At 36.1% G+C, this 27,661-nt stretch overlaps 4 protein-coding genes across 8 annotated transcripts; 1 reads left to right on the top strand and 3 right to left on the bottom strand.

The window, feature by feature from the left end:
• Positions 1–402: 402 nt before the first annotated feature.
• Positions 403–3,353, bottom strand: LOC110618181 (UDP-glycosyltransferase 83A1). Its single transcript, XM_021761273.2, has 2 exons — positions 1,518–3,353; positions 403–1,415 (listed from the first exon to the last, which is right to left on the bottom strand). Exons 1-2 carry the CDS (start codon positions 2,002–2,004, stop codon positions 526–528), a joined length of 1,377 nt encoding a protein of 458 aa, XP_021616965.1. The 5' UTR covers positions 2,005–3,353; the 3' UTR covers positions 403–525.
• A 366-nt stretch (positions 3,354–3,719) lies between these two features.
• Positions 3,720–6,213, bottom strand: LOC110617615 (protein Asterix). The gene is made up of 3 exons (XM_021760528.2): positions 5,963–6,213; positions 5,506–5,606; positions 3,720–3,969 (listed from the first exon to the last, which is right to left on the bottom strand). Exons 1-3 carry the CDS (start codon positions 6,119–6,121, stop codon positions 3,900–3,902), a joined length of 330 nt encoding a protein of 109 aa, XP_021616220.1. The 5' UTR covers positions 6,122–6,213; the 3' UTR covers positions 3,720–3,899.
• A 28-nt stretch (positions 6,214–6,241) lies between these two features.
• Positions 6,242–9,052, top strand: LOC110617614. Of its 3 annotated transcripts, none has more exons than XM_021760526.2 (9): positions 6,263–6,552; positions 6,653–6,737; positions 6,820–6,861; positions 7,252–7,420; positions 7,614–7,666; positions 7,780–8,001; positions 8,277–8,323; positions 8,491–8,666; positions 8,764–9,052. In XM_021760526.2, exons 1-8 carry the CDS (start codon positions 6,272–6,274, stop codon positions 8,543–8,545), a joined length of 954 nt encoding a protein of 317 aa, XP_021616218.1. In that variant the 5' UTR covers positions 6,263–6,271; the 3' UTR covers positions 8,546–8,666; positions 8,764–9,052. The 3 variants fall into 3 exon arrangements, with proteins under 3 accessions (XP_021616219.1, XP_021616218.1, XP_021616217.1); XM_021760525.2 differs by having other exon boundaries at positions 8,491–8,670; XM_021760527.2 differs by having other exon boundaries at positions 6,242–6,552; positions 8,491–9,052.
• A 2,290-nt stretch (positions 9,053–11,342) lies between these two features.
• LOC110617453 lies at positions 11,343–24,428 on the bottom strand. Of its 3 annotated transcripts, none has more exons than XM_021760222.2 (10): positions 24,257–24,428; positions 19,401–19,543; positions 19,117–19,293; positions 16,277–18,915; positions 16,005–16,147; positions 13,870–15,822; positions 13,631–13,679; positions 13,269–13,513; positions 13,049–13,156; positions 11,343–12,550 (listed from the first exon to the last, which is right to left on the bottom strand). In XM_021760222.2, the coding sequence occupies exons 2-10, from the start codon at positions 19,408–19,410 to the stop codon at positions 12,325–12,327; spliced, it is 5,550 nt and encodes a 1,849-aa protein (XP_021615914.1). In that variant the 5' UTR covers positions 19,411–19,543; positions 24,257–24,428; the 3' UTR covers positions 11,343–12,324. The 3 variants fall into 3 exon arrangements, with proteins under 3 accessions (XP_021615914.1, XP_021615912.1, XP_021615913.1); XM_021760220.2 differs by having other exon boundaries at positions 19,117–19,367; positions 19,467–19,543; XM_021760221.2 differs by having other exon boundaries at positions 19,117–19,367; positions 19,467–19,528.
• Positions 24,429–27,661: the final 3,233 nt, after the last annotated feature.

The raw sequence follows: 27,661 nt of genomic DNA, 5'->3' as shown, positions 1-27,661 counted from the left end.
AATTTCAATTTTAAATATATATTTTTATTCTAAATTAAATATGTTATCATAGCTTTTAAAACTTTCTAAATTTTATTTCAATTATGATATCTGCTTTTGTTTTTCAACATGTTTTATTAGGCTTTTATTTGTCTTTATCTGTTTAGTAAAAGGAGAATTCCGGCTTAATGAACCACTTGCTTCTAGGTGCCTAGAAGGCTTTGCTTTGTCTGGAGGGAATGTTGAAACCCTAAATCAAGATATTAATTTCTAATTATTTTATTCTTTGTATTTACTTTCTTTTATAAATGCAATTTAACTTGAATCAATTTAGCCCGTTAGTTTAATGGATCTTCCTTCGCCTTTAAGTCAATTACAATATTGTATACATCCTTTTAAATTTCAATGGAATAAAAAAGAAAATACACAAAACCCAAATTCTTAATTCAGAATCTTATACTACATCATCATTTCAAGCATACTTCAATCAGACACCACAAGTTTATTTAATAGACACAACAACCAAAGAAAAAAACCAACAACACTCTATTGCTTTATCTGTTCAACAAAGCTTATGAAATTCTTGAAAGATGATCCACCATCACCACTAGTGCTCTTTCTAGCCATTTCCTTCAACTTCAATGAATTGGCTTCTATATCCTCATCAGAAAGCAGTTTCTCTAACTTTGTCTTGATTTCATGCCTAGTTACAATCCCATTGTCATCTGGGATCAATTCTATACCAACTTTCCAAGTTTCACATATGTAACTCTTGTTATGGAGTTGATCTACAATGTAAGGCCAACATAAAAAAGGCACCCCCTTGATTATGCCCTCCATGGTTGAATTCCATCCACAGTGAGAGAAGAAACATGCAGTAGATGGGTGAGCTAACACTTTCTCCTGAGGAGCCCATTGGACTATCTTCCCATATTTTTCTACTCTCTTTATGAACCCATCAGGGAATTCCACTTGCAATCCATTTGTAAAATTTGATCTGACGACCCATAAAAATGGCAGTCCTAGGTTCTCAAGACCATAGGCCAATTCATTAAATTGTTTCTGGTCACAGACTACTGAACTTCCAAATGCAGCATAGATGACTGAGCGTGGAGGCTGTTGATCAAGCCAGCTTAAGCAAGTTGAGTCCTCAGGCCAAAAGTTTCCAGGATAAGTTCCCAAATGATCACTTGCTGACAATGGACCAATGGGTAAGCTGTTGGGAATCAAATCACAGGCTGGTTGCTCAAGTTCATAAAACGAATTGACAAGAAGCCAATCTGAAATTTTGACAATTTCCACAGCCTTACGAACAAAATGTCGAAATGTGAATTTCTGCGCTTCTAGATTATCTGGGCAGCTCCATAGAAGTTCATTTTTGTTCCAGGCAGGAATTTCCTCAGACAGACTGATACGCTCATCTTTCAATGGAGTTCCTGCAGAGAATTTCAAGTGCTTCTATCAAGACAACATATATTTCCTCAAACATAGCAATACAGTCAAATTCAAAGCGTTAAAAAACAAACTTCATTTCTTACCATGAACATCTATGATTCCAGCCTCAATAAGCATAGGATTATGCAGTATCAAAGCCAAGTTTCCTGCTCCATAAGGAACAAAAGCAGCTCGCTTGATGCCCATTTTCTCAGCTGTTTCCAGTGCCCAACCAACTGATATGTCAGCAACGACATGAGTTACTTGGTCATCATCATTTAACTGCTTTATATTTTCAATCAACGTCTGCAGATGACCTGGCATAAAAATTGATGCATTCTCTATTGCTTCAAATATATCTTTTCCATCATGATTGGGTTCCAAGCCTTCAGGAATTGAAACTAGGCATATTGGGCTTTGCTCCTTGAATTTCCCAGGCATTGCAGACGTCAGTTTTACATGTATGGATTCTGTGTTAACAAATGTGACCTTGATTCCATGGCCAGCTAGGTTGTATGCCAACTTCATGAGAGGAGCTACATGGCCTTGTGCTGGAAATGGTACAACCATCACATGTGGTTTTCTGCCCATGATAGAGAACCAAGCAGAGAGGTTTGCGTGAAGTGATCTTATTTGCGTATATATATGCCTCTTGCTCTCAAGTTTTCTAGAAATTAATATGCCCAAAAAGGAAAATAATTGGCTGAACCCAATCTAAATACAAATAAGTGGATCTCTCTGGAACACATTAGAAGATTGAACCTACTGTCTTTACGTACTAAAGCGTCTAAACTTTTGTTTTTGGTGAGGTCATTGCCCCTATATTTTATAGTTGTTGAACATATGCTGTTGGTGGTTAGTATATTCAACTCCTCTAGATACTTTCAGTCCGGCTTCTTGGGATACACAGGCTCATGTGACTGCGATATTAATTTTGTGACCCCAGTTTGAGAATTTATCTATTAATCTGGTCAGTCATGCTACTGATATTATGATGGATTTTGTAGAAAAACATGTTTACAGAAATAGTTTTCTTTTTTTAAGAACCAATTTTACCTGGAGAAGGCCACAATATGATTCGTAGATTTTACATAATTTGACTACACAGAGCAGCCATATAATGTATTTTCATACTGTTTAAAAAATTTGGTTGTTACTAAAGCCCATTGCTATTGGAGTTGTGGAGTTATTTTCGGCACAGAGAAATATCAAGTTCAAACCCACTCGAAATCAAATGAATCAAAAAATAAATTTTGTTGTTGATTTAGTCATTGCCACGTTGCTGTTTATTTTTAGCTGGCCATTGCCTTCATAATTGTCCTTTGCTGATTGGAGTGTGTAATAATCAGCCGCCTCGTCTTATTAGGTTTTTGTTTGTAGTAATGAACCATTTGCTTCAAGATCTAATCTAAGTGCGAGAAATGGGTTCTTGAAAGGGCATAGAAAAATGTTAATGGTCAGATTCAAGAGTGAAAATTTGTAAAAATGACTAATTCATATAAATAAAAACCAACTGATACTAGATAATAATTATCAAAGAAAAACTGTGCAACGAGTAATCTCTGGGACATTTTGTTGAGAAAAAGGGGAGTTGACGGAGGAGAAATTTGATTTTGTTGAGAAAATTTGACAAGAGCTGCCATGAAAAAGTTCCAGTTGGTTTTAAGACATGGAATAGCTATGAATCTAGCTATTCTTTAGCAATGAAATTAGGGAATTTGTATCCTCTGGTATAGCTATTATAGAAGACTTGAACCAAATTCCTTGCACCGGAGGTTTTAGAATCAAACTCACTGGTCAACTGACCAGGATCTATAAGATTTTTTTTTTTGTTAAAACAAATAGTTTAAGGGAGAAAAAACACTAATGATCTTTAATTTATTTGTACTTGTGATATCTATAAAATTTTAAATTTAAATTTCAATAACTAATTATAGCTGAGAAAAAAATACTCTCATTCTATAATTTTTATTCACTTTATTTTTATATACACAGTAAAAACATATAATTTTTTTATTAACTTTTAATTATATCCATTTTAAATATATTAAATTTATTAAATACTAAATTATATTGAGAAATTTCTTGAAAATTAAATAAAATTTTTAATAGTCAATTTATATATTATTATAATATAAAAAAATTAGAAAATAATTTTAAAACAATAAAAAAATAGATAAAAATTATAAAAGGGAGGAATACTTGTTAAAAAAATCCCAAGGCGCGCCCATTTATCAAGTAATCGGTTCAAAACAAGGACCCTCAATGTCAGCTCGTGTTAAATACTGTTAAAAAGCTAATCAAACTAGAAAAATTGCGAACCATGAGATACTATTAACTAATTGAGTTTCAACATTGTAGGTGCACAGTTCACTCCAAATTCGTAATATCAGCAATCACTAGTCAATAAAGTCATCACAACCAATAATCATCATCAAATAAGAGGGACTTTACTATTTCTCTTCTAATCGCTCACCGAAGGAATTTCACTTCTGTGCTTGTGGACTGTGTCGTGCAGGCCCCAAGTAGTTCGTCACCAAACCCATGATCGCAAACCTGATGCTCAGACACAAAACACAAAATTAATAGCCAAAATGATACTGAACACAAATCCAAGTCAATCAACAATTCATTGTCTTACGTCTCTGCATCTGTACTATAGGGACCTAACTAGCTTCATTTGGCAGACTTATTAATGAACTAAGTGAAATTTACAACTATGTCCAAGCTTCATAAAAGCCTGATCCCATAGTCTACTAATGTCTTACTCTATTGGCCATTACCCCCCCCCCCCCCCCCCCAAAACCCACTTAGAGATGACAGCACAAGCAAAAAACAACATTTTCTTTGTTGTGTCAGACAAGTCCCACCAAGCCTAACCAGCACTCAAGTGACACATTCAGTGCCCTAAATACTCTTTGCTGAGAACATTTATTCTAATCAAAACGTTAATAAATTTCTGACCAGCTTAGTTGACCCTTTTTATGTTCCATTCTGTCCTTTAATTTTAGAAAAATATAGGCCATCTTACAAGCAAGGATTAAAGTAAAGCAAATGATCAAGCAAAGCAATGAACTGGTCAAAAAAACTCCAGCATTTTATTCTCTGCCAAAATCTTATAATGAGAGGAAACCTATATCATCAATACTTAGAGATCACGCAGATAGAGGCAAATCTTCGGTGTCCAGAAGAATCCAAACTATTTTCATCTAAAAAGTGATATTTCAAAGCAAAACATTTGCAATTTAGCATTTGATATTCACAAGCTATGACTTCCCTGGAAAAGTGTCTCCATGAGTTAAAAAAAACTACATAGACACTTGGCAGCTTATGCCTTATGCTTCCAACAAGCAAAATTTTGCCTGCGTATACAAGTACCATAATATCTCTTTCCACGATAGTTCAGTTTCTCAACTATTCTCAATAACTGTGTCAGCAAATTCATAGACTAGATTGAGATATGTTAGCTGGCCTCTTATTCGCTCTCATATCAAGTGAACAAAGGGATGGGTGACATAATATTCACACCTACAATAACAGTATTAGAAATACTTTCAGACAAAGCCTCCAGTTCCCTACAGGCACTTAAGAAGAGAATGCAGGAACAGAAAGACGTTTACCTGTCTGCTACTTCCTCAGTCCAGGAATAAACAACCATTGTTTTATACAACATAAAATATTATGTATTATGCATCTGTTATCAGTCATCATATTGGTAGCATGGAGCAACATCACCTATCAGGTATTCCACAATAACACTGCATCCACTCCACTCACTTCATAAGTCACATCACCCTCTCAAGCCTTGAACATTTTAAAGATGATCAACTAGATAAATAGAAATAACCACTCCTAGAATCGCATGCCTTGCAATTCTTTTTTCAACTTTTTTGCATCTGTTTTGAGGCAGTTCTAACATACTTGAGAACATCCACATAGGTTACAACCTCAAACATCCCAATGCCATGAAAATCATATGTTACAACACAGTGATTGAAGGTTATGAGAATAAAAACATCAACAAACAACACAATAACACATGCAACGAATACAAGCATAGAAACAAAAACTGATTTATTAAAAAAAACTTACATGGAGGCCATGGAAACCTGTTTCAGATCATTCTCGACATTTCTCATGTTGACAAGTGATTGGGCACAAAAAATTATTGCAAGCCATGAGCAAAGCTTGTACTGCCAAAAGAATTGCAAGTAAAAAACATACAACATTACATATTAGTAAAAGGTTAAGGAAAAAGATAGAGTGCATCAGCAACACTAATCAAATCCAATAAAAACAACTTGAACCCAATAACAGTAAACTTAATCAAACAAGAAATTTTGTATATTACAAGTCAAGTTATAAAATTTGAAGGAACAAGATAGGAAGAAAAGCCCAAGATCCATCACAAAAATTTTGAGATCCCAAGAGCGTCATCAATAACTTTATTTACATATTGCTAGTTGCAGCACAGTAACTAAATTTCAATTCATATCAGCGATCACAAAATAAATATTAATAATGGTAAAATGAAAGGAGAGGTTCGAACCCTAAACATGACGCCAGCAACTCCGAAAATAACGGCGATGAAACCAGCGTAATCGACAGGAAGATCTTGAGGCAAAACCATCGGTGGCGAGTAAGGCTTCGCCGCCGATGGCTGGCGTGGATCGTTCGCAGACGATGCCGAATTGTTATGCGACGACATGCCCGATCCCTTTCTCTTTCTCTGTGCTTGTATCGCAATTCACAACTGTGAAGGAGCAGAGATTAGATCTGATCTGAGGGTCAATTGGTTAAAGTTTGTCGTCGCTAGTAAAATTAAGCCGCGTCAGCCAAGGTGATGACGTGGATTACCATGGTGGGCCCAGCACGTTTTTGTCCTTCTAGTCAGGGACCTGCGAGACCTAAACCCCCAGCAATGGAAACCCCAGAACGAAGTTCTTCCTCTTCTACTTCCACTTGCTACAGCTCCTCGCCACTGCCACCATCAGTTACGCGACTATGGAGACCGGCTGCGCAGCGAAACTTAAGAAACCAGTGGTCAAAGTTAGCTTCTTACAGGACCCAATGGGTGGCTTCCTCTTCTTCTGGGAGATCTCACGCTACTTCCCATGTCAACGCTTATCTCTCTCAAAAGTATCCGCTTTTCTTTCTTTCCTTTAGTGTTCATCTTGTCTGTAGGGTGGGAAATTTCGTTGCTTTGGTTGGTTACTGAGAAAATGATTGATTAATTTAGATACATGCCTTCAATGGAGCTGGGGGTCCTAAATGATATGCCAGATATTCGGAAGAAAGCTTGTTCTAAATTGTTTAAACAACAGGTTGTTTTCTCTCCCATCTGTGAATTAGAAATCATTTTATGCGGTGCTTACTCTCTTCTTTTTCTGTTTTTTTTTTTTCCAGGAGCTTCATAGGAGCAAACTTTTGTCATCTTACAAGGATATGGTAAGAACATAAAACACACTTCTTTTCTATTTGTAATTCCTAATGAATGCATACACACATGGGAAGTTGAATAGTTGAATGTGGTTTGAGGAAACAATATATGGTTGCAATTTTATTGAATAATTGAGATTATGTATGGAAGCCCGTTGCTTTTCTCTTTATGTTATGTAAATTCCCAAATTTTGGTTGAGAATTACGTTGAAATAAAGGTTCATATGTTCTTACAGTACTAAAATTTGTATAGCAATGATTATATTTATGCTAAAGGATTGTTCACCTTGTCTGTAACTCTGTCAAATATCCTCAAGTACAGAGGCCCTGATCAACCATATGAGGTTATAGACAAGGTCTTTTCTCAAGCAACTTTTCATTATAAGAACCTCTTTGCAGGTAACTGTTGTAACTCACATGGTCAACACTAGTAGATCCATGAGATGCTATGTCAAAGGGACAAGCAGTAGTCCGATTCTGCAATTTTCTAGTACTTCTGAGGATAATAATGACACTGGTGACGGTGCTGGAATTCCAGTCTTTGCCTCTTGGCCAATTTCTTCATTTGGTACGATTTTTAAACCTCAAAATTCTAGTCCATGGCTGCATTATCATTATTCATCCCCATCTTATTTATCAATTTGGTTTTTTGTTTGATCACCTTCTAGAGGGAGTTTGAAATATGAGGTTTAAATGGTGGATCTTTTATTGTGTCTTGATGAAACTTATTATTGATGATTCTGATATTCGAATGATTTCAGAGCAATTAGCAGAGGAGCTTGTTCACATGTTTATATCTGAGCTCAGTTTGAAGGTAAATTGCAAACTTTTACTACAATGAGGTGATCATGTGTATTTCCTGCTGGTTGAGCATTCTTTGCTGTTTTGGACACCACATTTTATTCATCTTGCTGCTATTCTTCTCAGAGACTACTCGTAGTGGAGTTGCATACAGTTAGCTGTGAGGTTCCACAAGTCAATGAGTCGTACTGGTCAAATGAGGTGTATCCAGGAGAGTTTGATGATCTGAGCATTTGCAACTTGTATTCGAAGGAAACCCGTAAACCAGTGCCCCCAAGATTGGTGGAAGGGAAGTATGATTTGCCTAGCATGCAATTCAAGGGTCAACCAAACCAGGATATTTTGCAGGTATTCATTTCGTTAAGCATCGCTATATATAAATGTATTCCGCATTAACCAACCATTCCAAAGCTGCATTTCATTTTACATCAGGCAATCGGCAGGTTCTTAATCATTAGTTGGTAAAATAAATCATGCCTGACAATTGAAACGGTGCTGTACCAGGATTCACATAGCCCTTGCTGTTCTTCATTATTACCCAAATATAGTAAATATATTTTCTCATCCTGGCATGCTTTCATTTACAATGGTTATGTGAACTGCTGAACTTCATCACGTTGCAGGTTTATCTAACGACATGGCTGGCAGAGGTGAATGTAGATATCCATAGGTAAGATTGCAACTTGAAAACCTATTCGATGTTGCCCATGATATCCACTCTAGCTGTTAACTTCAATTACAGTGGGGGAAAAAACAGCAAATCTTTTATCTTTATTCTTGAATTATGCAAATGTCATTAATAATTATAGAGTTGAGTGCCTCAAATATTGATTTCAGGGTGGATGAAATATTTGCAATTATAGGAGAGGAAATGCATGTCAACTTATCGTGAGCTGTTCTTCTAATCATGCACCATACAAGATGAGGCCATTAATGCTAAAATCCTTCACTTCATGAGCAAGCTTAACAGCTAAGGAGCCAGATCCAAGCGCAGGAGGAAACCATTTAACCAGGCAGGTACTGTCTTCCTTATTTAAGCTTGCATGTTGATCACAAACAAGGCATCAGAGCATACCATTGAGATCTTGTAACAATGGCGTGTTTGTTCAGGACTGTTCAAATGAGAAGATATTGATATTGAAAGAGGACGAATTTTAATTCTGAGAGGCAATCTATTTGCGGGGAATACATGAAATGTTAATAAAATTACAAGTTAGGATATTTTACTTGATCATTCGTTTCCTCCATTTTCCATTTGACCAAACAAGAACTGGATATCTTTCGGCGTGTCTTTATTTGCTGTCAAGGTTCTCTCTTTAGCCCATATCAATAACAAAGCTCATAGCAATGATGTGGTTTCATTATTATATCAATAGTATGAAATTATTGATTTTATTTATTTTGATAAGGTCAACTGTGAATGAGTTATGTAAGAAAGTTCAATAATCTATTTCTCTTTTCAAAATTAAATTTGGAAGATAATTAATTCTTATACCATTTGAAATTTGACAAAAATTTAGCAGTAAAAAGCCTAGTGTAACTCAAAATTTTTGTCAATAATTACATAACTAGATAAGAGCATATTCGATTTAACTTTGAGATATTGATAATTGATAAGTGTGTTAAAAAAAGTAACTTATTTTACATTAAAAATTACTAACTTGTTATATTAGATTATTTATTTTATTATTAAAATAGATAAATAAAAAGTACATTATATATATTGAAAAAATGATAAAAATGGTTTAATTTTATCTTGAATAATAGAAAAAAGATCACAAATGGCTTTAATTTCAAACATTTCCAACTGCAACAATTCAGTTTAGCTTTTCAATTGAACTGCAACGGTTTGATACTTTTATTAAATGGATACATACCCCTTCAACCCTCTTGAATAGAGCAACCAGTCATTCGGAAGAAAATGGTTTATATGATCTGTCGTTTTAACAAATGGCATGTATTTTGCAAGAACGGAGAAAATTTTCTGTTGCATTTTACATGAATCCTAAGGTAAGCCTTTTTCTGGTCGCGCAGTGCCTGCAAATGGATGAAAAAAAAATATGGCAAAATCACTTGGAGCTTGTAGCTCCTTTTTCAGTTGAAAATTGAGATCGAGAGGTCTTTCTATTCAAGGGTCCTCTTTTAAATCTAGGTTAAAAACACACACAAAATTAATGGAGGACTTTCTCAATTGTCCATTTTAACGGCTCAAATATCACCTACACAAACAGCCTACTGGTCTCAAAATAGAATCTCTGCATCAGATTCATGTCTTCCAGAGTTGCCACAATCACAACTTGTGGAAAAAGTGTTCGTTTGCCCTGGAATGAAAACCTCGAAAAATTATAACGGCTGATCACCACTTGCTAGGTGCCATGCCTTAACGTTACCAAATCAGTACGTAAAATATCGTCTTCTCCACAACAATTCAGTTATCATAACATCACAAATTGTTCACTTTCAGAAGGGCCAACTTAGATTTATTTAGTTTTAAAAGATTGAAATACCAGTTCTCAACACAAATAAGCACTGTTTTTTTAATTTTTTTCAAAGAAAAGTCACTAATGTAGGCCTTTCCAAGGCCAACACTAACGGCCAAATGTATACACTCCATTGGTAAATGCAACCACCATGTTACTCTAACTGAAAAATGGCAAATCAAGATGGAAGAATCAGTGAATCATGTCCATACCAACTCACATTCCTGCACTTCGAAATTTCAAATTTTCCTGGGGAAATCACCAAGCTAAGAAGTGGACGAGTCTAAATTCAAACTACCGAAAGATATTAAAGCAAATCTTTAACAAAAAAAAATGATGAGAAATTCAAAATAGAGAGAAGGGTTCATCTCAGTCTCAAAAATTATCAACCATTTCTCTACCTGCAGCACGGGGACCTTGAAATACCCTATCCTGTAGCTCATCCATAAGATTTTTTTTTTTTCATCCATGATTTCAGAACCACATTGTTTATAATGTTTTGCATGTAGGCAACACAAGCAGACAAACTCCTCAGCCATAGCCAAATTAATCAAAAAAATAAAATAAACCAAAATAAAAGCAGAAACTTTAACAACCAAAAAAGAAAAGTGTTAGAAACTTGAAAAATATATATATTCATAGAACATAAGTGTTCACTCAGATTTGTAACATGTTTTGCATCAATTAGCAAATAAGACGTTCCAATATAGAGCAAATCAAAACAAAGGTACAAGTGAAACACAATTGACTTCACAAGATGAGGTTAAGATAAATTTCTTAAAATAAATTTTTTAAGAAAGATAAGAGCATAAACATATTAATTTCATATTGTTAAATTTGGACTAGGCCTAACTCACCCCAAAAGCTAGCTCAAGAGGGAGGAGTGCCTATAGCCTATATAAGGGGCACATTTCCCCTTTCCACAACCGATGTGAGATTCAACACACCCCCTCACGCCCAGATTTTTTTTAACTGGTGCGTGACACATTTATGGGGCGCCCAACATCGGATGGGAGGCTCTGATACCATGTTAAATTTGAACTAGGCCTAACTCACCCCAAAAGCTAGCTAAAGAGGGCCCATATAAGGGGCACATTACCCCTTTCCACGACCACAACCGATGAGGGATTCAACACATATAATTAATCCTTATAAAATATTCCAAGAGCTTCTCTTGAGTTGCATGTGCTGTTGCATATTAGGTGGGTGTAAGAAAGAAAATTTTGGTCACTTTCTATACCAGGAAGTCTAAGTATATCATTAACAATTTAATTCTCTGCGACTATAAAGCACTGGGGCACTTTTTTGCCTTTGAAATACAAATATCGAAAATGAAAAATACTAACACTGCCATAAGCCCAACTGATCTCGTAGCTGAATCCACTGACCAAAAATTAAGTTATATCCAAAAAAGAAGATGATGAGGAAGAGAAGGAGAGAAGGATAACAGAGTAAGATGTTGGAAAACCAAATATGGAAACTTTTTTTATCTGGACCGTATTTTGTCAACTTCAGCATCTTTACATTTTTTTCAATTTCTTGGATAAAGAAATCCCACAGATACCTGTGAAAAATTCAACCAGTTTGTACAAAATAATGGAATGGCCAAATCTAAGCAAACATCATTATTGCACTAAAGCCAAGACTTTGGGCTTTGAAATTCACTGCCCCTCTCCCAATAATCCCACCCCCACCCCCTCTATGCCCTATCCCCTCTTTTTTTTTCTTTTCTTCTTCCAGAAAGGAAGGGAAGAAGGTAAAACCCTATCACAGATACAAATCCATGACCCATATCACACATAGAAATCCATGATTGGAAGCCTCGTAAGCAAACACTTAATGAATTTTTAGCTGTGTGTGAATATCATTACTAAGACAGACCTGCCATCCGTTGTCCCCCATTTACCGAAAAAAAAACAGTGGGGAACCCCATTTTCCTCTAATCATTCAATGAAGTATACAAGACCAGATTAATCTCTCAAGAATGAATACGTATCAATGGCCTAGGTTGAACAGATCTAAGAGCCTCCATTGCTTTTAAGGAGACAAACTAGCATCCAAGCCTCCTACAATCTCATCTGTGTGGTTCCACAGTAAGAAAGTGCTACTATACGAGTTGGTAGCAAATCAGATAAGCATGATGGATGTGGAGATAACTGGCCAAGAGAGATAAGAATCAATAAATTAATGATCAAAGTGGAAAACATTGTACCCTGTCAGGGAGACTCCTAGGCATTGGAAGTGCAGTAACATATCTTTGGAGGCAGGGTTTCTGAAGTGCATCAGAGGATGATGAGGTCTCAGACCCATCAGCTTGGCCCCGGCCATGGAACTTGGCAAAACGGTTGATAACAGAATACTTCTCTAACTCTTGGCATTCCACTCTCAGGTCTAGAACCGATGCTCTCTTATCCAATCTGAATCATCAGTAGGAAGTACAAGAATAATGAATATGAGTTCGGTACCGAGACCAAATATGCAATGCTTATATAAATATTCAGCTGAGAATGACACACAAAGCAAAGAAGTGTCAGCAGCAACAACTGGGAAGAGAGATGAAAGAAGGATGACAAATGCCAAAGTTTTATGCTCATGCAAAATCCCATTAAATTGCAAGCCAGATTAATAGGAAAAAACAAGAATCCCTCCCCATGTCATACAATGCAAACTAGATCAACATCTAACAAGTGGATGCAAATTTAATTGTTATGACAAAATTGTAAAGTGCACACCTTGTAGACCTATTTTCTCTTCCCAATTATTAATCTAAGTTATGAACATACATAACTCAGTTCTACCCATTCATAAACCAAACAATATTTGAAGCAGTGAAGCCGCCCCAGTTTCTGTAAAAAATTTTCTTAATTATTCAGACATGCAACACAATATTAGAACAGGATATACAACAGTTTTACCTCAAGATGTCATTTTCTAGCTTCCTTGCTCTACTGATCAGGTCTTCCACAATTTTTGAGAAGTACTGGTTGCTGATACTCTCAGATGTTTTGAGCTTCTCGGGTCGGCTGAGGATAAAAAATAATGGCATTAACATAGATGGAATCATATTTCCAGTAAAACTATAAAATTTCCAACCAATAAAAGCATGCTAAAGAAATTTCAATGTTCAGCCCTTACAGATTTCCATTGCTGGAAGGCACAGGAGTTTCGCTTCCAGCACAAGTGAGCGTGCTGCAGGCATCTCCCAGGATTGATCGAGCAAGCAAGTGTACAACACTCTCATAATGTGATATAGCATCTGCAGACAGAACTGATGCCAAAGGGGGCTGAAACAGCAGCTGCATAAGCTGTGTTGTTAATATAAGCCTCCTCTTTCTAAACCCTGGTGGTCTGTCCTCTACCATTTCAGTTTCATCTTCCAACTGTCAACAAGTGAAGCAATTATAACACTGACAAATGTTGGAGGCCTAAGAAGTAAGGAGGAAAACAATAACAGCAGCCAATATAACTGGGAAAGCCTGTTTCTGTTATGAGCACACCTTCTCAGTCAACCTGTTTGCAGCAAGAGCCCAGGCCACTTCTGCCGAACTGCAAACAATGAACTCAGCATGTGTTAAAATAGTTGGGGAAAGGATATCACACAATACTTAAGAACATATAGGAAATGCAATTGTTCACGCATTAGCCAATTAAAATATTTCTTTAAAAAAATTGATGCATGAGTTTCAACAAAGGAGACAAGAAAAGCCACTCATCAAGATGAAATTTTTTAAACTACCTGATGGTCTGAAGCCTTTGAAGGCCATGCACTACTTGTTTATTCCATGGTACAAGTTCTGATGTAGCAGTTTTACGCTTCTTTGGTCTAACAGCAGCCAAGCTCACATCAACAGCATCAGGATGCATCAACTGAGGGGAAGAGAGATTTTCACATGCTAGTGGTGAGAGGGATGAACCCTTTTGGAGAAGACCATGCTGACTAGCATCAACAGCAATCACATTTTCTTGCTCCACTGGGCCATGAGCATGCAAACTATTGGAAGGCCTTCCAACAGTGAAAGGAAGTTCGCTACTAGTTATGGTGACAGCTTTCCGTGCATCAGGTAACATCTGCCCATTTTTAAAAGCGCCATACTGATCAAACCAGGACGGGGCCATCTGGGGACTGATCTGAGAACGTTCAGTTTGCACCAAAACTGCACTGCTATTAGCAAAATTCTGAGAATCATTTTGACCAAATCCAAGTGCATCCTGAGAAGGGGCAGTTGCATCCCCAACATCTGTTGGTCTCGGTGAAAAGCTTAGCACCTTAGCATCTCCAGCAGGACTTGAAGCACAATTAGTTGATGTATCTCTGACCATATTATTGTGACCATGGATCTGCTGTCCACCCATGAGGCCTACTTGCCAAGCATCCATAGCACCATCAGGACCTTTAAATCTCTTCAAACTCGTATTGTCTGGATCCACCTCTGCATTTTTCATGCCCTTCACTTGATGCATTAAGGAGTAATTCTCTTGCAAAACATTATTAGGCCTTAATGATCTGCCAAATGCTTCAATCTCTCTTTGGGTACTAGCAGGGTTTACAAGAGAAGTGCCAGTAAGACAATCTGCAACAGATTCTTTCCCTTCTAAGACAGAAGTTGTCTTCTGAGCATGGTCATTATCAGGTGAAACTTGCTGTCCTAGGTCGCCCTTTGCTGCTTGCTCTTTCCCAACAAAACCATGTGAACTAATGGGACATGCAACAGATTCAGACGGATCCTTCTTTACCATCTGTACCCCATGACCTTCTAGCTTCTGCGGTATAGAGGAAGTTGCTTCTGATTCATTATTTAATTGAATATTGGATTTAAGCATATCAGATGAAGACTTAAAATCCTGCATACGAAATGAAGGTTGCTGTGTTGAAACGCTGGTCCATACAGGAGCGGACATTTTTGCAGAAGCATACTCCTGTGATTTGCCAGATCTATTAGAACCCTGAGCAGCTGGTACAGCTTCCAAAACCGGAAATTGTTGGGCACAATCTTTTGCATCATAATGGTTGTTATTGCTGAACTTATGCATCTCATCAGAGGAATTAACGTCATTATGTGAAGTAATTCTAGACATGTCTGGCAAAGATGCTAGTGCTGCCTGACCACTTCGAACTCGTTCAAAAGACTCAGATGCCTGTTTAGACTGAGATGCAAACCTATCAAAATATGCATTGCCAGATTGAGTGGTGGTTGCCCGTGAGCCCACCTCACGCATGTGCGGATTTTGACTATGACTTCTTGAATAAGGAAATCCAGGGGAAAGAGCAGTACAAAAATTACCCTGGGCATTCTTGCCAGTATATCCTGAGATACCATGTATATTATTTCTCAATTCTTCTTGAGACGTTTCACAAGAAATAGGCAAACCTTGAACAGATGTGGTGGAAGCCAACCATTTATGATTCTTCTCCCCTACTTCAGAAGGGACACAAGTTGAGCTGAGGGAGTTATTTGTCTGAGAAGATAGGTCATGGTCTTGACTAGGCATGGATTGAGATGGGGGAGCAAGTTGTAAACCAAAACCTTGAGAAGTCGAAGCCTGATTTTGTTGGAGGTGAACCAATCTATCAGAATTTTTTAAATCATGCAACTCAGAAGACTGATTGCAGTTAGAAGAGCTGAAGTGTGTTGCATTTCCATGCTCCCTTGATTGGTCCACCTTATGAAGAAGCTCAAGCATATTTTGACTGCAACGAATTTGAACATAGAAAGCATGACTTATGAAAGCGAAAACAGTGAAGGAGGAGAAATTTGATCAGCGTGCAAAGCAAACCATACAAAAACACAGTAATTTAATAGGAAGCAATAGAAATGCTGCATTCAACCATTCCTATCATCTTAAATAACTTTCTCAAAATAAATCAAGTACCTTGAGGGTGTTGCCTTGCTGCTTGTGTGATTGTAAACAGCTCTGTCAAAGGAAGTAGAAGTACTGGGTGCAGAACCTGGAACTGAGTTCTTGATATTAATCCCGTCTAAGTTGTTTGTTTCTCCTTGACCCAGAAAATGAAGCTGTAAATAAGTATTAAAAGAGAAATGTCAACAAAGCATCTAAAAACTTGCTGTGGTTTTTAACTTAACTCCAGTGAAGGGGCTTAGCATGATTCTGAACAGAAATAAGAACAACAAAATGCCAATTACCTTTTCAAATTCTGTGGAACTTCTAGATATCTGAGTAGAAAGTTTTGATTTCTCATTATCCTCCTGATCATGACCTTTTAACCCTGGAGGAATCTGCATCAGCATGGAATGTGGATGTGTGACAGGTTTTGTTCCATAAGAAGGTTCAACATCATCATCCAGATCCCCCATGGGATGATACTGAAATTTACGGACTCCTGAAGGCTTACGGCCAATATGCATAGATGACTTTAGTTTTCCTCCAGATGGGGCAGGTGAACCATTGGCATCTAGCCAAGTATTTCCTCTAGCACTGTTTGTAGAAGTATGATGGGATACATTGTGGAAGGTATCACTTTTGCTTTCTTTTGTATCAGGATAATCATGAGTTTCAACAGCACCATTGCCAAAACTATTATGTCCTGATGACTCCAAAGTTTTATGCCTCTTATCCATAGAAGGTTGGTATTTTCTTAAAAAGCCCCGCCCTTCAGTGTTGACTGAAGAAGCAACATTATTCCAGATATCAATATTATTACCGTTGGGAAGCTGCTGGCTGCTTTCCTGGTTAGCCCTTAGAGTGCTTGAATCAGGCAATGCAGCAACGTTATTCAGGTCAGAATCTTCTCTATTGACCTGTGGGCTTCCAGTGGTGGATTTTGAACGCTCCAATTCAAAACTTGGATTAGAAGCACAATCAGTCTTCCATGTACCAGCACCATAGCCCATTACCTCAAACATTGCAGTCTTAAGCCCATTACTCTGAGAAGCTTGCAATGCATTCTCATTACCCTGGTTCTTCAAAACAGCACCTGTGCCTGGGGGCACAGAATCAACTAACTTCCAACCATGCAGTCTACTGCCTGGCTGGGTACCAGTGTTATAAGAGGATATGCTCTGTTCATTTGTCCAAGAACCCAAAATGCTCTTTGAATTTGTTTCTATATCTGAGGCCTGAGCACCCTTGCCATAATTATGGCTGCCTTCAGAAACTGGCTTTTGGAAAGGATTTTGATCCAACCATTTGGATCCCTCTCCAGAAAAAGACTGAACAAGCCTTTCAGAAGAACCAGCATGCAGCCTCTCACTCTGTTCATGCAAGGTATTCACTCCAGATTGCTTGACACCTGGCAGATTATTATAGTTGATACTCGAGTTTGTGCCATCACACATACCATAGGGTCTAGCATTTGGCATAGAGGCAGCCTGCAATCTGTTGTCAATTCCAGAAGATTGTTGTTTGCCACTATCATTCACAATTGGGGCCCGTTGGTTCTCAAGTGAAGGCTCACTAACACGGAAAGTCAGACCTCTCTCTTGCAGACCTATATCAGCACTTGATGTTTCTGCTACAGCAGACTGCATGAGAGCACTCCAACTCCCACTTTGCACAGAAGGAAATGCAGAGAGAAAGTCAGTGCCATCCAACATATTAACCCCTCCTGATCCTACATTCGTACCTCTGCCAAAAGCTTCCCACAAATTATCATCTGAACCAAACAAAATCCTTTCCTCAGTTGGGTCTAGGGTAGCCACATTCTTTGAAGGAGTAACCTCCATTACTGTTTTCTCCAGTGATGTTTCAGATAGACCACCTAGATCTTGTCTCCTATGAAAATCATGCCCAGGCCCACTGCTTTGATGAGGATCTAATTGCTGCATGTTTTCCAAATTAATTCCACCATCCAAGCCTTGGCTATCAGCAGTCCCTAATCCCTGCCTAGAAGCCAAAGTACCATCTAGCATGCTAGTATGGACTTGGAACCCAGCATATTGATTACCTGAAAAGGAATTACTGCTGTCTGATATCTGCTGTACTGTAGACATATCCATTTGGACAGGAGAGTATTGGCTTTGGGAAATTCTCATTCCAGAGATAGGAACACCATAAAGAGATTGATCAACCTGCTGAGGAATCATTCCCGTCAAGCGTGATGCCTGGCCATGCTCAGGGGAAAACATAAGCCCACTAGAGGATCCTTGCATTGCTGGAGACATACCACGCTGCTGTAGCCAATTTGTATTACCTGCCATAAGCTCAGGCTGCCACGAATAATTAGATGCATCATGTATAGGAATGCCATTGAGCATAGTCAATGGATGACTGCAAGCTGCCTGTTTCGCAAAAGGGGAAACCTGATTTACAGAATTCATATGCCTTACTTCTTGCTGTTGTAATTGTTGTTTCTGATGCTGTTGCTGCCTCTGAATTTCTTGCACTTGCTTGAGCATGACTTCTTGTTGTAGTAGCTGTATATCTCTAATCCCTGACTGCTGCCTTGGCAAAGATTGCAACATGCCAGGATGATGGCTGCTCATTTGCTGTTGCCCTCCCAAAAAATCATAATTAACAGGGGATTCATTAAACTCCATCCTTACTGAATTTCTCTGAAGTTCAGGGGCACTTCCTAAAGGCACATCAAGAATTGAAAAGCCTCTTGACGTTAAATTATGTCGATCAGGTTCTGTATCCATTCCCAAAAAGTTTGCATCATTCTGCCTTGTGTGGAAAGCCTGATTCCCATGCATGTACCCATTCAATGTTGGTTGTTGGTTTTGAGATTGGTTTCTAGCAAACTCAGTCCTCAGAATTGATTGAGAAAAATTCACACCATGCTGCACATTTGATGACTGTTCCCCATGTCCTCTCTCAGAATCAGCTAATATCAAAATTAAAAGGAAAAAAAAATAAAAAAGACATTTAATACCAGAGAAGCATTCAAATACCACAAATAAACTTCAAATCATCCAGTTCTTATTCTACTATTAAACAAAATGTAGATGAAAAAAATGAATAATATACCTTATAGAAAACAATACGGATCATCAAAATCAACTAATTCAATGTGGATAAGTGTTACCTGATTGTGGTACAGAGTGATTCTTCAAGTTAGAAATAAAAGGCGTGCCAATCTGTCTTTGACTACCAGCCCACAGATTGTTACCTAGTGCAGGCCAGACCCCTTCAACAACCTCTGATTGGTGCTGGCCCTGAGACAAGTTCTCCTGGCCAAAGAAATTATGGATCCTATCTCCAACTTCGTTGCCAGGCATAGATAACCCACCACACAAATTTTCAGCAGCTAAACTTTTGTGACAGGAAAATTAATAGCTACAAGGAAAACCAAAAATTTCCAGTCCTTACAATTTGACATTTGATGGATGAGGATATAATTGAGCAAAACATTTTCAAGCACAAGCAAGTTCAAACCTCCTTTCTTCTCATTTAAGTGTCACTCCAATCATCATGTGCAAGTCATTCAAAATCTTAATCTGCATAGGTCAAGACTGAGGGAAAAAAATAAAAACGTAACGGTAATGAATTCTTATTTGTGAACAGAAATACCGTACTATTTGCAAGTAATAGATAGAAAGGAAAAGTCGAACTTAAATTTATCCAGAAAACAAATAAGAAGAAAATGCCATTCACTTAAATTACTTAACTAAAGGAAGCTCCAGCATGAATAAGAAAAATGTCTTATTTGTGAAAAAGAACGTTACAGACCTTCTTATCACAAGTGGATAAAACTTTACATTTTGTGAACGCAACAAAAAGAAACAGTTCCACACTTCAAAAGCAAAATGTCATACCAAATACTGATCTAGCACCCATCCACTAAACATTATATAGTCTTATTTGGACATACACCAATTCTCAGCACCTAGATAACCTGCATCAAATGGTTTCATCCACCAACTAAGCTTGAGAAGGAAGCAAGATTGATACCTATGCACCAAACTGCTCTATCAAGAAAAAAAATCCACCTGATCAGGGCCTCAGTAGTTTCTAAAACATTATTCAGTGTTTAAATTAAGAAGCATTGTGCCACATCTCACCTACACTTAGCCACTGACCATGGCAAACTGGTAAAACTGATACAGTAAAAGAATTCACAGCAGACTGCAGATACATCTTTATTCCAACCTGACCTCCAATACAAACTTTGCACTCAAACAGTATGACTTCAGAATTCAGATATTCCCTTCATCACAACCCAAAGGATCTCTCAGTTCATTAGTCAACCAACTTAAAAAGGACAAGACCAGCATATAGTATTAAGATCCATTACTTTCGACACAGCACAAGATCTAGGGCTGAGTCCATTAAAACCAAAATGATCTTGTCTGGTTTTGGTTATTATTTAAAATGACATTTTTCAATTTGGTTTGGTTAATTTGATTTTAAAATCTGCAACCGACCAAATCGCCCATATGTGTTGCTATGCCATTCTGCCCTCCCTATAAAACCCCTAAAGCTCACAGCCTTCTCCATCACCTCTGCATTCTGGAGCCTCACTCACTCACCTAACCCTCAATTTTATTTCACAAAGCCCAGACCCAGGAGTCCCCCCAGTCTTCCCCTCTCTCTGCAGCTGGCCTCTTCTTTACCTCATCTTTCCCTTCCTGTCATGACAAATCCCTCACCTGACCTCGGCCATCGCCACTCACCAGTCACCCAACTGACTCTAACAAATGCAAATCTTTAGAGAAACTGAACCCGTTGAAATCAATCACCTGATGAAAACTCTCTCCCTCATTCCACCCATGCCAAAAAGACAAAAGGGATGCCAGATTTCCAAGAAAAACAAGTTCTTCACATTGGTTCCAGCGATGCTACAGATTCTGTGGGATCGAGATTTGTTCTTCTTCACCTTGCTGCATATCTGATCAGTTGGTTTGCTGAAATTGCATATCTGGTTTCTTATTCTTCACCTTACATTGCTGAATTTGGACTTCTCCTTGATTTGTTGTAACAGTTCTTTTGGCGTGGTTGTTGCAACATGTAAATTTGCTTTTCTTACTTTGGGTTTCCTGTATAGAATGATTTTCATTTCATGTCTATAGATGACAATTGGAAAACCATCTTGATTTATTCTGTAGAAGTTGCTGGTAATTGTTGGTAAGCTGTTTGGTAACAGGCTCAAACTGATGAACCGAATATTTTTGTTCAGTTTGATTTGATTTTCTTTTTTACAAAGTTCAGTTAAAAACGAAATTGCACATTGCTAATCCCTAAAGTGGATAGCTTCCAACAGCCCAACACTTCACTTAAATTTGACAAACTAGATGGAGAACTCCTGATTCAAACACAAGCCCCAGACCTACTAAATTCCATTCCCAGAATGTTTATGAAATATAGGACCTAAACATCCTCCCTGCATTTGGCTACACCATAGGCATTTACATTCGCCTTAATGGTCATCTTTGTAGGTTTGTCACAGTTCATTCATCATATATGCCAAACAAGAGAAGCTGAAGCAATGACTTCTCTTGAACTCCTCTCTAATAGGCAAAGTTCAGCGGAAAGAAAGAAGAAAGGAAAGTAAAGAATGACCAAGATAAAGGCCATTTTCCATCATTTGGTTGGAGCAACAGCAATCAAGGAAAGGGGAAAAAAAAATCTTTTCGCCCTGCTGCCATACCAAAAAAGAAAATCTTCCCAACCAATTTCAAGCATATTGGCAGAATGAAAAGTTCTCGACTGGATTTATTTTTTACTATGTTGCCTATAAAACTCATGAATTTTGGTGCATTTCAACAATTTTGTCCATGTAAATAATGGAAGAATATCATCCTCAATCAGTTACCAAAAAAGACAGAGGAATGGCACCTATTCCTCCTTTCTCAATCTCTTTCTTCATTATCACTCATTTCTTTGTCCTCAATTTCTTCCCTACAACAAAACAAAGGGCAAGAGGCAAGTGATCCCCAAACTACCCATGGATTCAACTTCTCCAGGATGTCCACCTCCTACGCATCTTCTAGATATTAAACATCCTAAATCACTCACAATCAAAACTTGACATATTCCCAGCAGCTTATGGCTAGTCCAATTGATACTTCATGTCAAACGGCTAACTTGCAACAAACATGGCAAACTGAACCTGTAGACCAAGGGCACATCCTAAAAAAACCCCTGTGATAACTGTAACTCCCAACAAGAAAATGCCACCAAGGAAAAGAGAATTGCCCCCACTTTGTGCACCATGAAGCTAGGGTTTGAAAGTTAACTGAAAAACTGACTAGTTATTCATGCTTTACAGATTTCCTTTTTTCTCAAATTTAGTTAGCTACAGAAATTTCTTCCAATCTCAATACTTGTCAACCTCATATCTAGAATGGAGTACACATGAACAATTTGGCCCTAACATACCCTGTGTAATAATGCCACGCCATCGCATGTAAGAGACCCTCTTTCAAGTGAAAACATCATGAAAAATAAACATGAAACATCAAAAGATTTCTTCTTGTTCTCAAAGTCTACAGATCTCTGCCGCGACTCCATATCCATACAGAATATGATCTTAAGAGACATAAAGATCGGGGAAAATAACATTGTCTCACACCAACCTTCAAAATGTATTCTTACAATCCAAAATTGGGATGGGATATCAATATCTAGGTGCCACTTTACTGTAGACCTTGCCCCATGAACATTAGTCAATAAATTAATTACACAGGTATGTTGGATAACCAAAAATTTTAATTTTGAAAATTTAAGAAGATATCAATCACGGCAAACCCTGAACTTGCTGCAAAATTTGACCCCATAAAAGTTCACATGTCAAAGTAATTTATCCAAAAAAAACAAATAAACTCACTCACCTTTTTCTTATATATATTTGTGTTTGGACATCCATAAAGTTCTACTAGAAGAGCAAGAAAACAAAGAAGAAGGATTACTGAGAAACTTTAGAACACCAAAAAACTAGTAAGATATTGACATTAACCTCGTTAACTTCAATTGACAATAAGAAATCTAATCAACAATGTTGAATAGGATAAGATTATACAATGGATCAATCAATATTCTGTCATGGTTCAAAATTTATAAACTGCATGTGATACTGGGACCAGTACTAATTCCTGTAACAATAATTGAAACCTTAATACCAGCTACCACTTATTGAACCAAGTAAAGATGGAAACTAAGCAGTGGCACATGTACTAAAACACTACATCTCTAAATTCCCAGATTTAAACACACTAGATATGCTGGGCCGTTGCCTAACACTCCACAAAAATACCTGAACAGTGGCATATGTATTTAGCATGCCACCCTTTTTTATGGGAAACAAGTCAAACTCCATTTGGCACGCTTAAAATATAAATACTTGCTCATCTGTGGATTCCCATTTTATATTCTAAACAAATTTCTTCTTTAACTAATCAATACAAAATCTGCCACATACGTGACATGCTTGATAAGGAGAACTTTGGGGCGTACTGCAAATTTGCCCCTTTCACAAGCCATGCAGACAAGTAGTTCCTAAAAGATTCTCTTGTTACAAGCCAGCTCACATTAAAGATGTGGTAATAGAATGGAATAAATCAAGGAAGTGAAAATCCACAATAGAGAATCAGGACATAGAGCCGAGAAAGCTCCAGCCAAGTGGAAATGAAAACGCCTCACAAATGCCGTCATTGTTATTTTAAATGCAGGCACTACAAATATCGAAACACCTATAAACAGAATAATGAGAATACTATAAATAACAATATATGAACTAGTTGAAATCTCATAACCCCTTGCTTTCTCTTTCTGGTTTACCGAGAAAATAAGTGGAAGAAAAATAACAATAATAATATAAGACAAATTTTGAACACCAACTACTGAATATCTTGAAACATTTCTAAAGGCAGAAAAAGAAAGAGCCACTTTGCAAATAGCCATCTAAAATTTATTAGCCAACTACTAGATTTTTCAACTAAAAAGAAACAGAGAGCAGGAAAAACAGCGCCCAAAATCTCCATTTCCTTTCCTTTCCTTTCCCTGCCGTTCCTCAGCAAGTAAACAAAGCCTAGACCTATAAATTAGCCCAAAATCTCACATTTTACGCCTAGTTCACATAAGATCAAGAATCCTAAAAACATAAAACAAGATGAAATGCAGCTGCCCACCCCTAAAGCTCCAAAACCCTGGTGCAGATTCGGCCGTCATGGCAAACTAGATTCTAGAAAGAAAAAAGTTAGGGTTTCAAGAAAAAGAAAGCGACTCACAATTTCGCTCTGACGGCCGCCGTTTGAGCTTTGAACCGATCTTCTGTGCCTCTGAATTTGTTAACTAATTAAGGGCTTGAATCGAGAGATGTAGACAGAGATATGGATATAAGCCTTCTCTTTGTTCTGAGCCAGGTAGAGAGATAAAGCGATCGAAATGTAGTGCGAAATTTTCAACGAACAGATGAACAAAACTGAGGTTCGGGTCCTAGGCTGAGGTTTGGGTACCCAAGCTAGGCATAGCTTTGGATCCGAATCTCAGGGTGAAGAAAATCGTATTTTTCAGTGCGAGCTTTTTCGGCAAAAAAAACTAAAAATAAAAACGAGATTTCCAATTTAGTCTCTAAATATTATTATTATTAACAAGTCAGTTCCTATATTTTTAAAAATCTATTAAAATATTTTTATTTTTTCCTTCATCAACAAAATAATAGTCCTTCCGTCCTCTTTTTTTTTTTAAATAGATAAAGGATGAGAGAGAAAATTTTTAAAATTTAATTTTACTCTTAAATATAATATTTTATTTAGTTCTTAAATATTATTATTATTAATAAGTCAGTCCCTATATTTTTAGAAATCTATTAAAACGTTCTTATCTTTTTTCATATTTATTAAAACGTCTTTATCATTTTTTTCTATTAATGAAATAGTCCATATCTTTTCTCATATCTATTAAAATGTTCTTATAATTTATTTCTATCAATGAAATAGTCCCTCCCTATATTTTTAAAAATCTATTAAAATATTTTTATCTTTTCTTATATCTATTAAAATGTCCTTATCGTTTCTATTCGTCAATGAAATAGTTTCTATCTTTTCCCACATCTATTAAAACGTTTTTATCGTTTCTTTCCATCAACGAAATAGTCCCTCCTCCTTCTCCCCTCAAAATAGAAGAAGCAGAGGAGGAGGAGGAAGAAGAAGAAGAAGAAGACGAAGACGAAGACGAAGAAGACGAGGAAGAAGAAGAAGAAAAAAATGAGGAAAATAAGGAGGTAATTTGGTCTTTTACTATATTTTTAATAACAGAAATAGACGGAATAACTATTTTGTTGACGGAGAGAAAACATAAAACGTTTTAATAGGTTTCTGTAGGTACTGACTTGTTAGTAATGACAATACCCATGGATTAAATTATTAATCTCTCAAAAAAAACATAATCACTATAAAATTAATTTATTTGAAACAAAATATATTTTATTTTATTTTATTTTATTTTTTATATTTCATTTCATTAATTTCACAATTTATTATTTAAATTTATAAAATAATTAATTTTTTTAATTTAACGAAAATATTAATGTCATGAATTTTATGAATACAATCTCATGTGAGTTTAATTCTTGCAAAATTAATGGATGAAAAATTCAATTAAATTGAGGTTTTCTATAATGAGTGTATTAACTATTATATAATCAAATGGCCATTAAATAGAGCAAAATGAGTAGTGAAATTTAAAATTCATAAAAAAAATAATTATATTATAATATTTCAAGTATTTCTAAAAATATAAAAATCGAGATTTATTTATAATATTATAAATTAATATCTTAAAATAAAAATTATATATAATTGATGTAGCTAAAAATAAGTTTAATATATTGTACATTTGCAACCACTCTAACACTTAACTCAATAATTTATCACAAAAAATTATTATAAAAATAAGTATAAAAAAATATATTGAGATTAGAATGAGTGTATAATAATGTCTTTACTTTTATAATGTAATAAAATAGAATTAATTAGTGAATTTTTTAGAAATTCGATTGATACTGACTAATAGATAAAAGATCTTGTATTTATAGGCATAACTGAAAATTTATTGGAACATATGTTTCAAATATAAACTATTATAATGTTCAAATCTTATTTTTTATGGGTGAGACTTCTATCACTCTGTATTATAATTTATTAGAATTTTATCATATGATTTTATTTTATGATGATAATTTATAATATATTTTAAACGATTGTTATATCGTGTCATTAATATACATTGAATATAAAATAAAATAAAAAATAAAGATGATTTGATTATATTCACTAAGGAGTAATAATATTCACTACAAAATTGTAACAAATAATAGTGGAGTAAGTGAGAATTAAAATAAAATAATTATAAAATACCCTTATCAGAATTACTGTAAAAATGTATATTTTTATAATATATTAAAAAATATATATGCAAAAATAATCGTGTGATTAATTTAAAATAATTTGAAATTAAAAATTTAGTTGTTATTTAATATTTAATTTTTCCAAAATACTAACTACAAATTATATGTAGTCAATTAACAAAAGTAGTATTTATGTATGTTTTAAAATATTTAAATATATACTTTTATAACCAGTGTAATATAACGTTATACTAAATTATTATTATTATTGTTATTATTATTATTTAATTTAATAATAATGAATTATATATGATTAACGAGTTATATTTAATATATTGAACTTTTAAAATAATGTATTAGAATATATACTTTAAGATTGTGCATATTTTATTTTTATATTATAACAAAATAAAGTTAGTTAATGATATGGAGTAACTAACTTTAGACTTTACGGCAGATTTTGATTGAACCTAATTTTTGCTGCCGACATCTGATAGAGATCGTTTAGGGGTTAATTTTGCTTTTTAATTATTTTTTTGGATATTTTAATTATTTTTATAATTTTGCATATTAGAGTTTTGTTTTCTATTATAAATAGCCTCCCTTAACTATTATAAGCTCACTTTACAATTTTTGAGGAATTTCAATAAGACTTTTAGTCTTTTAACTTATCTTTTCTCTTATTTCGCCTTAGCCAAATGATATTGGTTAAAACTCCTAACGAGTCTAAATAGTCCTTAATCAGATTGGTATCAGAGCAAAGTTCGACCATGGCAGATAACCAAGAGGTGCGATTTGCTGCGATTGAGGCATCTTTGGCAGAATTGAGGGAGATGATCGGACAACTGATCCTGCAACAAAGAATCCACCAACCCGCTGCCGCACACCCCCAGCCAGTCGCCAATCCTATGGTCACCAATCCTGTGCCTGCAAATCCCCAACAGAATTATCATGAATGTAACAAGATCAAGGTAGACCTTCAAAACTTTTCTGATGACGAGGAAGTGGATGACGATGACGGATCTATTGCTGGTTCTGAAGATGGAGAGGTCACCTATGTGGTGAAGAAAATCTTATGCTCAACAAAACAGGAGGATGAGACGCAAAGGAGGAAAATTTTTCAGGCAAAGTGTCAAGTAGGAGAGCCAATTTGCAGGCTAATTATAGATAGCTGCAGTTGTGAGAATCTGATAGCTAAGCAATTAATGGAGAAATTGCAGTTGCCCACACAGCCGCATCCTTCACCATACAAAGCCAGATGGATTAAGGAAGGTCCGACAATTGA

Source organism: Manihot esculenta, chromosome 6, assembly GCF_001659605.2.
Source record: "Manihot esculenta cultivar AM560-2 chromosome 6, M.esculenta_v8, whole genome shotgun sequence".
NCBI lineage: Eukaryota > Viridiplantae > Streptophyta > Magnoliopsida > Malpighiales > Euphorbiaceae > Manihot > Manihot esculenta.
The sequence above is the reverse complement of the archived record's forward strand: the minus strand, read 5'-3'. Positions and strand labels throughout refer to the sequence as shown.

What these genes read in the sequence shown, in the direction of transcription:
- LOC110618181 (XM_021761273.2), bottom strand. Translation starts at nt 2,004, where the DNA reads ATGGGCAGAAAACCACATGTGATGGTTGTACCATTTCCAGCACAAGGC. An exon ending in TGGAATCATAGATGTTCATG is followed by an intron (nt 1,416 to 1,517) that starts GTAAGAAATGAA and finishes AATTCTCTGCAG; the next exon opens with GAACTCCATTGAAAGATGAG.
- LOC110617615 (XM_021760528.2), bottom strand. Translation starts at nt 6,121, where the DNA reads ATGTCGTCGCATAACAATTCGGCATCGTCTGCGAACGATCCACGCCAG. An exon ending in TTGCTGGCGTCATGTTTAGG is followed by an intron (nt 5,607 to 5,962) that starts GTTCGAACCTCT and finishes TTCTTTTGGCAG; the next exon opens with TACAAGCTTTGCTCATGGCT. An exon ending in CAGGTTTCCATGGCCTCCAT is followed by an intron (nt 3,970 to 5,505) that starts GTAAGTTTTTTT and finishes TCTGAGCATCAG; the next exon opens with GTTTGCGATCATGGGTTTGG.
- LOC110617614 (XM_021760527.2), top strand. Translation starts at nt 6,257, where the DNA reads ATGACGTGGATTACCATGGTGGGCCCAGCACGTTTTTGTCCTTCTAGT. An exon ending in TATCTGAGCTCAGTTTGAAG is followed by an intron (nt 7,667 to 7,779) that starts GTAAATTGCAAA and finishes TATTCTTCTCAG; the next exon opens with AGACTACTCGTAGTGGAGTT. An exon ending in GTGAATGTAGATATCCATAG is followed by an intron (nt 8,324 to 8,490) that starts GTAAGATTGCAA and finishes TATTGATTTCAG; the next exon opens with GGTGGATGAAATATTTGCAA.
- LOC110617453 (XM_021760220.2), bottom strand. Translation starts at nt 19,309, where the DNA reads ATGCCTGGCAACGAAGTTGGAGATAGGATCCATAATTTCTTTGGCCAG. An exon ending in AGCAAGGCAACACCCTCAAG is followed by an intron (nt 15,823 to 16,004) that starts GTACTTGATTTA and finishes AATTCGTTGCAG; the next exon opens with TCAAAATATGCTTGAGCTTC. An exon ending in CCTTCCAGCAATGGAAATCT is followed by an intron (nt 13,157 to 13,268) that starts GTAAGGGCTGAA and finishes TTTTATCCTCAG; the next exon opens with CCGACCCGAGAAGCTCAAAA.